At 33.5% G+C, this 12,500-nt stretch overlaps 2 protein-coding genes across 3 annotated transcripts in view; one reads left to right on the top strand and one right to left on the bottom strand.

The window, feature by feature from the left end:
- The window catches only part of dock2 (dedicator of cytokinesis 2), a 186,256-nt gene that overhangs the window by 91,421 nt on the left and 82,335 nt on the right, over positions 1 to 12,500 (bottom strand). For both annotated transcript variants that reach the window (XM_073922441.1, XM_073922440.1), the window contains one exon: positions 581 to 720. In XM_073922441.1, the coding sequence (XP_073778542.1) occupies positions 581 to 720 (140 nt within the window). The remainder of the gene's footprint in view (positions 1 to 580; positions 721 to 12,500) is intronic.
- The window catches only part of insyn2b (inhibitory synaptic factor family member 2B), an 81,880-nt gene that overhangs the window by 51,916 nt on the left and 17,464 nt on the right, over positions 1 to 12,500 (top strand). The gene's annotated exons all lie outside the window — the stretch shown is intronic.

Genomic DNA, 12,500 nt, shown 5'->3' with positions numbered 1-12,500 from the left:
GCTGATCACTGATTGGCTGGTGTATGTTTGTGCTGACCTCTGATTGGTTGGCGTTTGATGGTGCTGACCTCTGATTGGCAAGCGTATGGTTATACTGATCTCTGATTGGCTGGTGTATGGCTGTGGTGATCTCTGATTGGCTGGTGTATGTTTGTGCTGACCTCTGATTGGTTGGCGTTTGATGGTGCTGACCTCTGATTGGCAAGCGTATGGTTATACTGATCTCTGATTGGCTGGTGTATGGCTGTGGTGATCTCTGATTGGCTGGTGTATGTTTGTGCTGACCTCTGATTGGTTGGCGTTTGATGGTGCTGACCTCTGATTGGCAAGCGTATGGTTATACTGATCTCTGATTGGCTGGTGTATGGCTGTGGTGATCTCTGATTGGCTGGTGTATGTTTGTGCTGACCTCTGATTGGCGGGCCTATGGTTATACTGATCTCTGATTGGCTGGTGTATGGCTGTGCTGATCTCTGATTGGTTGGCGTTTGATGTATTGACCTCTGATTGGCAAGCGTATGGTTATATTTATCTCTGATTGGCTGGTGTATGGCTGTGCTGATCTCTGATTGGCTCTTACCACGTCGCTGCGGCTGAGCACCTCCAGGATGTTGTTGAGCAGTTCGATGCTGTTTTTCTTCTCATCCTGAAGTCCCTCCATCAACGCCAGACCCCCTGCCAGTTCCCGAAGCATCATGGGTAACAGCACATCACGGCAGTCTGGGGGAATAATGCATACATTAGTGCAGCTATTTAAATGTGTCATATCTTTATCACTGACCCTCACTCAAGAGCAGCTTCATCTGCCTCTCAAAATCAGCCCATTAAAAGCTCGTTGAGGCTTTGGCTCGTTACCAAACCATTATCAGCCATGATCAGTGTGATTTGCTGAGAGAGTCAGAGAGAGAGAGAGTTCAACACAATAGAGCAGAACACACAAATGACCCGCAGAAAAGACAATGATACACACTTTTAGGGTGAATGTGTATGTTCATGTCATTGTGGGGACCAAAGTCACCACAAGTATATACCAGAAAATTTTGATCTCATTGGGACATTATTTTGGTCCCATGAGGAAAACATCTCATAAATCAGACAAATTTAAGTATTTTGAAAATGAATGCCTATGAATGCAGATTGTTACCTGTATAGGTTACAGTCCCCATAAAGACAGTTGTACAATTGTGTGTGTGTGTGTGTGTGTGTTATGCATAACATAAATTAAATTGATAAAATTCTTTGCGTATTTATACCTCAAATCAGAAATGTTATGGAGTTTCTTTTGTAAAAAATGCAATAAAATAAAATTAAATTAAAATGTTTCAGGAAATGTAAATGCAATAATAATCAAGAATATGTCAAATCAATATGACAAAAGTACAGTTCCAAAAAAAGATTTGTTAAGTTTTCACTAAACAAATACATTTTTATGTCACTTTTTAAAAATGAATTTGAATGGCAATGAATAAATGTAAAATTAATTAAATACAATGTAAAATTAAATTAAATTAAATGTAAAATAAAACTAAAATGTAAAATTAAATTAAATTAAATGTAAAATTAAATTAAATGTAAAATAAATACATTTAATAAAATTTTGAATTAATTAAATTAAATTAAATGTAAAATAAAACAAATTAAACTACATATCAAATTAAATTCAAATAAATTAAATGTAAAATAAAAAAATATTGATTAAATATAAATTAAATTAAATTAAATTGCATGTAAAATATATGAAAATAAATTACGTGTAAAATTAAACTATAGATTAAATGTAAAATAAATTCAATTAAATTACATGTAAAATTAAACTAAACTAAATTAAATGCAAAATAAATTAAATTACATTTAAAATAAGTTTATTAAATTTAAAATAAATAAAATGCAAAATAAATGAAATTACATATAAAATAAATTAAACTAGATTACATGTAAAATAAATAACATAAAAATAAATAAAATAAATGTAAAATAAATTAAGTTAAATAACATGTCATATTAAATTAAATTAAATGTAAAACAAATTAAAATACAGGTAAAATAAAATAGATCAAATGCAAAATAAATTAAATTAAATTACATTTAAAATTTAACTAGATTAAATTAAATGTAAAATAAACTGAAATAAATTAAAATACTTGTAAAATAAATTAAACTAAATAATATGTAAAATAAATTTAATGTAAATAATTTTAATTACATGTTAAATGAAATTAAATGTACAAATAAATTAAACTAAATTTAATTAAATGTAAGACAGATTAAAATAAATGTAAAATAAATTTAATTTAATTAAATGTAAAATAAAATTAATTAAATAACACGTAAAATACAGTAAATTAAATGTAAAATAAAATAAATAACATGTAAAAGTTTTTGATATATAACAAAAAGATTTTTGTTATAGATATAGATAGATATAGATATAAAAAAATATAGATAATTTTCAACCAAAATAAAATACTTTTTATCCATCTGCAACCCAACACTGGGAAACATCCAAACACTCATTCACACTCATACACTACGGACAATTTAGCCTCCCCAATTCACCTGTACTGCATGTGTTTGGACTGTGGGGGAAACCAGAGCACCCGGAGGAAACCCACGCGAAGGCATGGAGAACATGCAAACTCCACACAGAAACGCCAACTGACCCTGGCTCGAACCAGCAACCTTCTTTATGTGAATTGATCGTGCTACCCACTGCACCACGTGACACACTTTTTACTTTATAATAATGTGATATAATTGTAATACTATACAATGGCAGAGGCTGTGATTCTGTTAATAATGTTCAGTTTCTTGCACAGACCGATCACTCATAACCCAACACGGTCTCTTCATATCTTAATGAAAATGAGCAGATGGATTCCTCTCTCAAGGCAACAAACAAAACCATCATAAACTCAAGGACTGCATGCTTAGACATTCATAGCGATTACCGTACTTCCACAGTATTGTTGCAGCTTGGCTCTGGTAAATAAATGACAATCATAAACGACAGAATGAATGCTAATCACCGAGTTGAGCGGCAATTATATTTGTCACTTTTAATGTCCCGGTGAGATAAAGAGCGAGACTCCTCCGAGATCCATCCAGAGGGAATATATTGAGTGATTTGAGCTCATGAAGCCTTCACCGCTGTCTCTTTTTATAGACAGACCCGTTTCATCATCAATAGCAGCGCCAAGAACAACAGGGGAATGTGCCGTCGAGCGTTTTCTCAAGGCCGAACTGACCCTTCCACACCCCCGACACTGAAATACTGCGCTGTGACTGTGTTCATCAGCGTCAGGATCCTAATCTGACTTTAATAAGGGGTTTGAACACAGTTGTGTGTCAGCAGTGAGTGAATATAAGCAGCTTCTAATGGTCAAAATGTATGGAGTGATTCTTTTGTGCCAATCATTTTACTTCAAATTTTGACTCAGCGATTCTTTTGTGTCAATCGCTTCAGTTAATTTTGACTCAGTGATTCATTAGTCAATCACTTCACTGAAAATTTTGACTTAGCGATTCTTTTGCGTCAATCGCTTCAGTCAATTTTGACTCAGTGATTCTTTTGTGTCAATCGCTTCAGTCAATTTTGACTAACTGATTCTTTTGTGTCAATCGCTTCAGTCAATTTTGACTCAGTGATTCTTTTGCATCAATCGCTTCACTGCAAATTTTGACTTAGTGATTCTTTTGTCAATCGCTTCAGTCAATTTTGACAAACCGATTCTTTTGCGACAATCGCTTCAGTCAATTTTGACTCAGTGATTCTTTTGCATCAATCGCTTCACTGCAAATTTTGACTCAGTGATTCTTTTGCATCAATGGCTTCACTGCAAATTTTGACTCAGTGAATCTTTTGCATCAATCGCTTCTCTGCAAATTTTTACTCAGTGATTCTTTTGCATCAATCGCTTCACTGCAAATTCTGACTCAGTGATTTTTTTTGTCAATCGCTTCAGTCAAGTTTGACTCAGTGATTCTTTTGTCAATTGCTTAAGTCGATATTGACTCAGCGGTTCTTTTTTCAATCGCCTCAGTCAATTTTGACTCAGCGGTTCTTTTGTCAATCGATTCACTGTCAATTTTGACTTAGTAATTGTTTTGTGACGATCGATTCACCCATCATTTTGACTCAGCAGTTTATGTTGATCGATTCACTATCTATTTTGACTCAGTGCTTCTTTTGTACCAATCGATTCACTATCAATATTAACACAGTAATTCTTTTGTGCTGATCACGTCACTGTTAATTTTGACACAGCGATTCTTTTGTGCCGATCGCTTCACTATCTATTTTGACTCAGTGATTCTTAAGTGCAGATGGATTCACTGTTAATTTTGACTCAGCAGTTTGTGTTGATCGATTCACTATCAATATTGACTCAGTGATTCTTTTGTGCTGATCACGTCACGGTTAAATTTGACTCAGCAGTTTGTGTTGATCGATTCACTATCTATTTTGACTCAGTGATTCTCTTGCGACAAACGCTTCACTGTCAGTTTTGACTTAGTGATTCTTTTGTGCCGATTGCTTTACTATCTATTTTGACTCAGTGATTCTTATGTGCCGATGGATTCACTGTTAATTTTGACTCAGCAGTTTGTGTTGATCGATTCACTATCAATATTGACTCAGCTATTCTTTTGTGCTGATCACTTCACTGTTAATTTTGACTCAGTGATTCTTTCGTGCTGATCACGTTACTGTTAAATTTGACTCAGCAGTTTGTGTTGATCGATTCACTATCAATATTGACTCAGCTATTCTTTCGTGCTGATCACGTTACTGTTAATTTTGACTCAGCGATTCTTTTGTGCCGATCACTTCACTGTTAAATTTGACTCAGCAGTTTGTGTTGATCGATTCACTATCTATTTTGACTCAGTGATTCTCTTGCGACAAACGCTTCACTGTCAGTTTTGACTCAGTGATTCTTTTGTGCCGATTGCTTCACTATCTATTTTGACTCAGTGATTCTTATGTGCCGATGGATTCACTGTTAATTTTGACTCAGCAGTTTGTGTTGATCGATTCACTATCAATATTGACTCAGCTATTCTTTCGTGCTGATCACGTCACGGTTAATTTTGACTCAGTGATTCTTTTGTGCAGATCACTTCACTGTTAATTTTGACTCAGCGATTCTTTTGTGCAGATCACTTCACTGTTAATTTTGACTCAGCGATTCTTTTGTGCCGATTGCTTCACTGCTAATATTGACTCAGCAGTTCATGCTGATCTATTTTGACTCGATAAGTAAACACAGAATCAAATTTCAGTTTTGCGTGAACTACCCCTTTAAGTTACAAAACCCGAGGAATCTACCTAAACACATTGCTAATTACACTTTGAATCATGCATTTAGTAATCTGCAGTGAATGTATTTTAAAAAGCAACCTTCCCAGGCCTGCGTGGACATGGAGAATGACCTGCACACACCACACATCATGAGCTGACGCTGCTTTCGGCTGAGCTCAGAAAAATAAAAAAGCCCTGAGTCAACAAGCACTGTATTACTGAATCCTGATCCTGGCCCACAGCCACGCCAGCGGACGGACAAAAGTGCTCCATGCATCACTTACTGTAGATGACTTCTACAAATAATGCTGTTCAGATTGGAGGAGCGTGAGAATATATAATAGTGAACATCTACCACTTACTTTTCTTAGTATATTCTATTTCCTTAAACCCAGTAACAGCTTTCTGAGAGGAGGGAAGACACTCATTTACACCTGATGTTAATATCTCAGGTGATCTGTTCACAGGTGACACATCGCTGAAGAGTTTCTGACTGCATACCAACGTACAGTATGAGCAAACACTCAGCGGCCACTTTATTAGGTACACCTGTCCAACTGCTCATTATTGCAAATTTCTAATCAGCCAATCACATGGCAGCAACTCAATGCATTGAGGCATGTAGACATGGTCAAGATGATCTGCTGCAGTTCAAAGCGAGCATCAGAAGAGATTGGCATCATGGATGTGCCGCCGACAAATCTGCAGCAACTGTGTGATGCTATCATGTCGATATGGAGCAAAATCTCTGAGGAATATTTCCAGTAGCTTGTTAAATGTCTGTCATGAAGGATTAAGGCAGTTCTAAATGCAAAAGGGGATCCAACCCGGTACTAGTAAGGTGTACCTAATAAAGTGGCTGGTGAGAGTATATGGCAAATACAAAATAACACAACAATACTAATAGACAAGACAATATTAAATGCACATAGAGCAAACTATAAAATATCAATTTATTATGAAAGCAAAGTGTAAATGTAATGTTTTTACAACGTAACATTATATACATATAATAACAAGCCATGGTAAACACGAGCTCAAACAAACCTTGTCGTCTTGATGAACAGCCACAAAGCCAAGAAGAAGAGCACAATCTGCGGTGTCCTGTTGTTATGAGACCTAAATCGCGAGCTGTTTTCGAGAGAGAGCTCATGTGCGCGTCTATATTTGAAATAAGTAACTTTGTGAGCTGATGATAATAACGTGCGTGTGATTATTGAAGTGCTTCTGACATCCGATCCTTTCAGAAACGGACAAACGCGAGAGTGACACGCAAAAAACAAAGGAGCAAATGATTCTTTCAGCAACATAAGACATGAACAAACTGCCCTGTTGAACTATTATTATCGCCTACTGGACTATTATGAACTCAGAATGGCGGACTTACTCTGTAACAGAGGCTACATGTGCTGGAGAAGATTAAAGACACAGGTGAGAGGTTTGCACTGACTATATATGTTTCGTATCGTTCATGAACCCACTCTGTGGAAACGACCCCTCACACCTATGAGTATTTGAATATTTAATATTTTAACGATAAATATTTTCCCGCTTAGACTGGGATCATGCATTCACAGTGGTATGACCCATTATAGGGGTGGTCATATGTATATTTATATAACCTCTTATTGTGATTAACACGGTTGTGTCAGATATAGATCAGCGCAAACTATTTCTCACTAATTACAAGGCTGACCACATTTAAAACGCTTTGTGAAATTATAAATAATGTTTTCTAGATGTCAGTATCACTACTGTTAGATATTTATAAGCTAGAGTGCGTCAAAACAGTGACAAAATTCACATTTAGAAGATATAAACCTGATATAGTCATGTAGAGCTTTCAGTTTGTCACTTCCTCCTGACTGGATCATACTTCAGCTTCTCATCAAATCTTCTGACCAATCAAATGCTCTCTAGTGTCTGACATGCCCCGCCCCTTTTTTCTCATTTGCATTTCATTTGATGCACTTGAGCTCAACCACTCACTAGCAGAGCTGTGATGAAACAAAACACTACTGGCTGTTTTTAAAGGGGAGGAGCTACCGTATGCCCCGCCCTTTTTTCATGTTTCAGTCAAAGCATTGAATAGCAGCGCACATTTCAAAGCACTTCACAGGAGCTTTAACTTGAACTGCAGCACTTGAGATCTAATTGAATCCTGTGTCTATGACTGAGACTGCGGATGTTCAGGCGTGTCTCTCCACTGTTAACACTCGTGTTTCTCAGTGACGAGGCGTGCGGAGCTGCAGATTCACCTGTGCTGCTCTCCTGCAGGCGGATGGAGAGAGCAGCTGGAAATTGGATCCTCTGCGTTTGGAAATGTTGTTAACAGACTGATGACAGCTGAAGCCGGCGGCTGCACACTTAAATGTGCGCACACACACACACACAGAAACATACACACACAGAGACACACACAAGTGCGCACGTGCATACACACTGAGGTTGCCTCTGTTTTGGAGCCGGGCTCTCAGTTTAGATTTCTTGGGCTCAATGTTGATAATGGAGACTGTGCGAGGCTTTGAATCTTTACAGCTTGAGGAATGACGTGTTTCTGCTGGCAGAGAGTCTGACTCTGTGTTTGTTTGCCAAATAGACTTTTACATTTCGCGAGTCACTGGTGCTGCTTGTGCAAAGATCATGATGCCAGGAAAGTTGCCAGGGCATTAATATGTGGTTGCTAGGATATTCCAACAAAACAGAGTAGCTGTAGCAGGATTTAGATTTATGCTCTGAATTAAAGAGATTTTATTGTATTATTATTATTATTATTATTATTATTATTATTATTATTATTATTATTATTATTAATATTAATAATAATAAAGCTTACAGCTTTTTATTTTATTTAATTAATTTATTATTAATAATAATATTAATATTATTATTATTATTATTATTACTATTACTATTACTATTATAATTATTGTTATAATTATAATTATTGTTATCAATATTATTATTAATATTAATATTATTATTACAGCGTAAAGCTTTTTATTTTATTTTATAAAAATAGTATTATTAATATTTATATTTATTACAAAAATTATATTATTATTATTTTTATTATTAAATTTTATTGATTTCATTTAATAAATTGTCTTATTATTATTATTATTATTATTATTATTATTATTAAAGCGTATAGCTTTTTTATTTTATTAAATTGTATTATTATTATTTAAATGTATTATGAATATATTATTATTATTATTATTATTATTAATAATTATAATAATTAAAATAATTAAAATAATAATAATAATAATAATGTGTACAGCTTTTTTATTTTATTTTATTAATTTGACTATTTTTATTATTATTTAAATTTATTATAATAATTTTATTATTATTATTATTATTATTATTATTATTATTATTATTATTATTATTATTATTACATTTTATTGATTTCATTTTATACATTTTCCTATCATTATTATTATTAATAATAAGAAGAAGAAATAATAAATAATAATTATTATTTAATTATTATTGTTGTTTTTATCAATATTGTTGTTATTATTTAAAATTATTCTAATAACAAATTATTGTATTTTTTATTATAATTATTATTATTATTATTATTATTATTATTATTATTATTATTATTATTATTATTATTATTATTAATATTTAATTGAAATATTATTATTATTCATTCATTCATTCATTTTCTTTTCGGCTTAGTCCCTTTATTAATCCGGGGTCGCCACAGTGGAATGATCCGCCAACTTATCCAGCGGTTGCCCTTCCAGCAGCAACCCATTACTGGGAAACATCCATACAAACTCATTCACAGTCATACACTACGGACAATTTAGCCTACCCAATTCACCTGTACCGCATGTCTTTGGACTGTGGGGGGAAACCGGAGCACAAGGAGGAAACATACGGGAACGCGCAAACTCCACACAGAAACGTTTTATTAATTATGTATAATTATTTACGTTAAGTATTATTGTTATTATCAATATTGTTGTTATTATTATTGTTAGCACGATCACCTCACAGCAAGAAGGTCGGCTAGACCTCGGCTAGGTCAGTTGGCGTTTCAGTGTGGAGTTTGCATGTTCTCCTCGTGTTGGGTTTCCTCCGGGTGCTCCGGTTTCCGGTAAGACATGTGCCATAGGTGCAATAGGTAGGCGAAATTGTCTGTAGTGTATATGTGTGAATGAGTGTGTGGATATTGCCAGTGATGGGTTGCAGCTGGAAGGGCATCCCCTTTGTAAAACATATGCTGGATAAGTTGGCAGTTCATTCCGCTGTGGCAACCCCTGATTAATAAAGGGACTAAGCCGAAAGGAAAATGAATGAATGAATAAGTAACCACAGTGTAAAAATCCCCTGCAGACACCAACCATATGTTGATTTTAACACGCTTATGCAAATCTGTCATGCAATCAGTATTAACTATTATTATTATTATAACAAAACAAGCTTGTTTTTAATGATCTCTTGCTCACAGACACCTGTCTCTCTTCCCATCATGCATTGCATCTCCTCCAGGTGATGAGGCTAATACACTGCGGTTAATTGAGCAGCATATAAATGTCTCCTTGCTCATCGCTCATTTCAGAGTGACACCTGGCCAAATGGGGTCTCGTTTTTGCAGCGGCGGCCGGAAAATTTTCAATTAAAATGCCTGTCAGGACGGCTTACTGTGATACACAAATAAATAAATGACACACGAATATATGAACGAGCAAACAGCCCAGACAGCAGAGGAATCCTCACACTGTGATGTCAGGAAGCCTCTCAACCAATCGCAGGATGGTGCTCATGAATATTAATGAGGAGCTGTATGACTCATAAAATGCATGAATTTGATCCTGAAGCTGATGTTGAATGCAAACCAAGAGGATGGGAATCTAGAAATGGCTATTTGTGGCTCTGATTTCAGGGCAAACTCTTGTAGTCGAGCAGAGGCCGAAAACAGATCAATATCACAGAGAAAATAGGAATATGCTGTTTCCTTTTACTGCATTATTATTATTATTATTATTATTATTAAAGCGTAAAGCTTTTTATTTTATTACATTTTATTATTATTATTTAAATGTATTAAAATTATATTATTATTATCATTATCATTAATAATAATATTAATAATAATAAAATAATAATAATAATAATAATAATAATAATAATATTAATAATAATAATAATAAAATAATAATAATAATAATAATAAAGTGTTTTTTCATTTTTTAAATTAATTTTAATATTATTATTATTATTATTATTATTATTATTAAAGCGTATAACTTTTATTTTATTAAATTTTATTATTATTATTATTTAAATGTATTATATTATTGTTATTATTATTATTATTATTATTATTATTATTATTATTATATCATTATTAATAATAATAATAATAATAATAATAATAACAATGATAATAATAATAAAGTGTTTTTTTCTTTATTTTTTATAAATTTTAATATTATTTTTATTATTTAAATCTATTATAATAATTACATTATTATTATTATTATTATTATTATTATTATTATTACATTTTATTGATTTTATTTTATAAATTGTCTTATTATTATTAGTATTATTATTATTGGTATTATTATTATTATTATTATTATTATTATTAAAGCGTATAGCTTTTATTTTATAAAATTTTATTATTATTATTTAAATGTATTATAATTATTATAATAATAATAATAATTATTATTATTATTATTAAAGCGTATAGCTTTTATTTTATTAAATTTTATTATTATTATTATTTAAATGTATTATAATTATTATAATAATAATAATAATTATTATTATTATAATCATAAAATGCCAGAATTTGATCCTGAAGCTGATGTTGAATGCAAACCAAGAGGATGGGAATCTAGAAATGGCTATTTGTGGCTCTGATTTCAGGGCAAACTCTTGTAGTCGAGCAGAGACCGAAAACAGATCAATATCAGGCAGTAAATAGGAATATGCTGTTTCCTTTTCACTGCAGACTCGCAAGAGTGTAAAATACCTCAGGCCTGTCAGACTAATTCTGGACAAAAACAACAATAACACCATTGCCAGAATAAGATCAGCAATTAAAATAAGAACTGTTCAGATGAAACACAATTAACAGTGAGGGCAGGTAATATACTTGTCCATCATTAGTGGTAAACTGTAAATGTAAACTGAGCACTTGTCAACTCAACGCTTACAAATGACACATATTTTACTGCAATATATATTATGATCATTCATTCATTTTCCATCAGCTTAGTCCCTTATTTATCAGGGGTTGCCACAGCGGAATGAACCACCAACTATTCCAGCATATGTTTTACACAGAGTTGAGTTGAAAATGTATATAAGCTGTACAAGCTGTGTGTGTGTGTGTGTGTGTGTGTGTGTGTGTGTGTGTGTGTGTGTGTGTGTGTGTGTGTGTGTGTGTGTGTGTGTGTGTGTGTGTGTGTGTGTGTGTGTGTGTGAATGTGAGAATAGATATATACATTAGATGTCGCCCACCCCGTTGTTGTCTATTGGAAGGAATGCATCAATAGAGCCGCCATTTTAGTACAGGGTAGCGCTCCTTTGAAATGAATGAGGGACCAAGCTGCAGTGGAGGACTGTGGCCATCTAGAGCCTGAGATATACACATATACCTATAATTTAGATTTTTCCCTTAAGTTAGTATGTCGTTTTTTTTTTGTTGTTTTTTTTTTATTACGACACATTCCTTTTCTACATTGATGATCAGTGACCGCACGGGCATTCCTGACAAAAGCTTGTGTTTGTGTGTACAGAAATGTACTATTCACCCTCCCTGTTAAATCTAATCATGTCCTGAAACACAGCTCCTCTCCTGCTTTCACTGCTCATACTGACGGAGGGAGCGATTCGTTTGTGAATGAATCTCCGTTATGAACAACTCTTTCACTAACGTTAGCCAACAATAATACAAGTTTCTGGCAGCGCAGCATCTCGTTGTCATGCTTATTTTGCATTGTTTGCTGATTTTATTCAACAAAACTAGCATAAGCCGAGTGTTTAGTGCGAGTTGGAGCTGCTTTGCCGTATGGTGAATGCAGTAAGTGACTGTTATCATCAATAACGTGACCTGATTAGTACAACAGTTCATAACATACAAAAACGAAACCTTACCTATGAAATGTTCTGCCTCTGTGCTTTGTTTTCTTAGTTTGCTCGTTACTACACCCGTACA

Source organism: Danio rerio, chromosome 14 (assembly GCF_049306965.1).
Source record: "Danio rerio strain Tuebingen ecotype United States chromosome 14, GRCz12tu, whole genome shotgun sequence".
NCBI lineage: Eukaryota > Metazoa > Chordata > Actinopteri > Cypriniformes > Danionidae > Danio > Danio rerio.
Note: the sequence above shows the minus strand (reverse complement) of the source record. Positions and strands in the feature narration are given on the sequence as shown.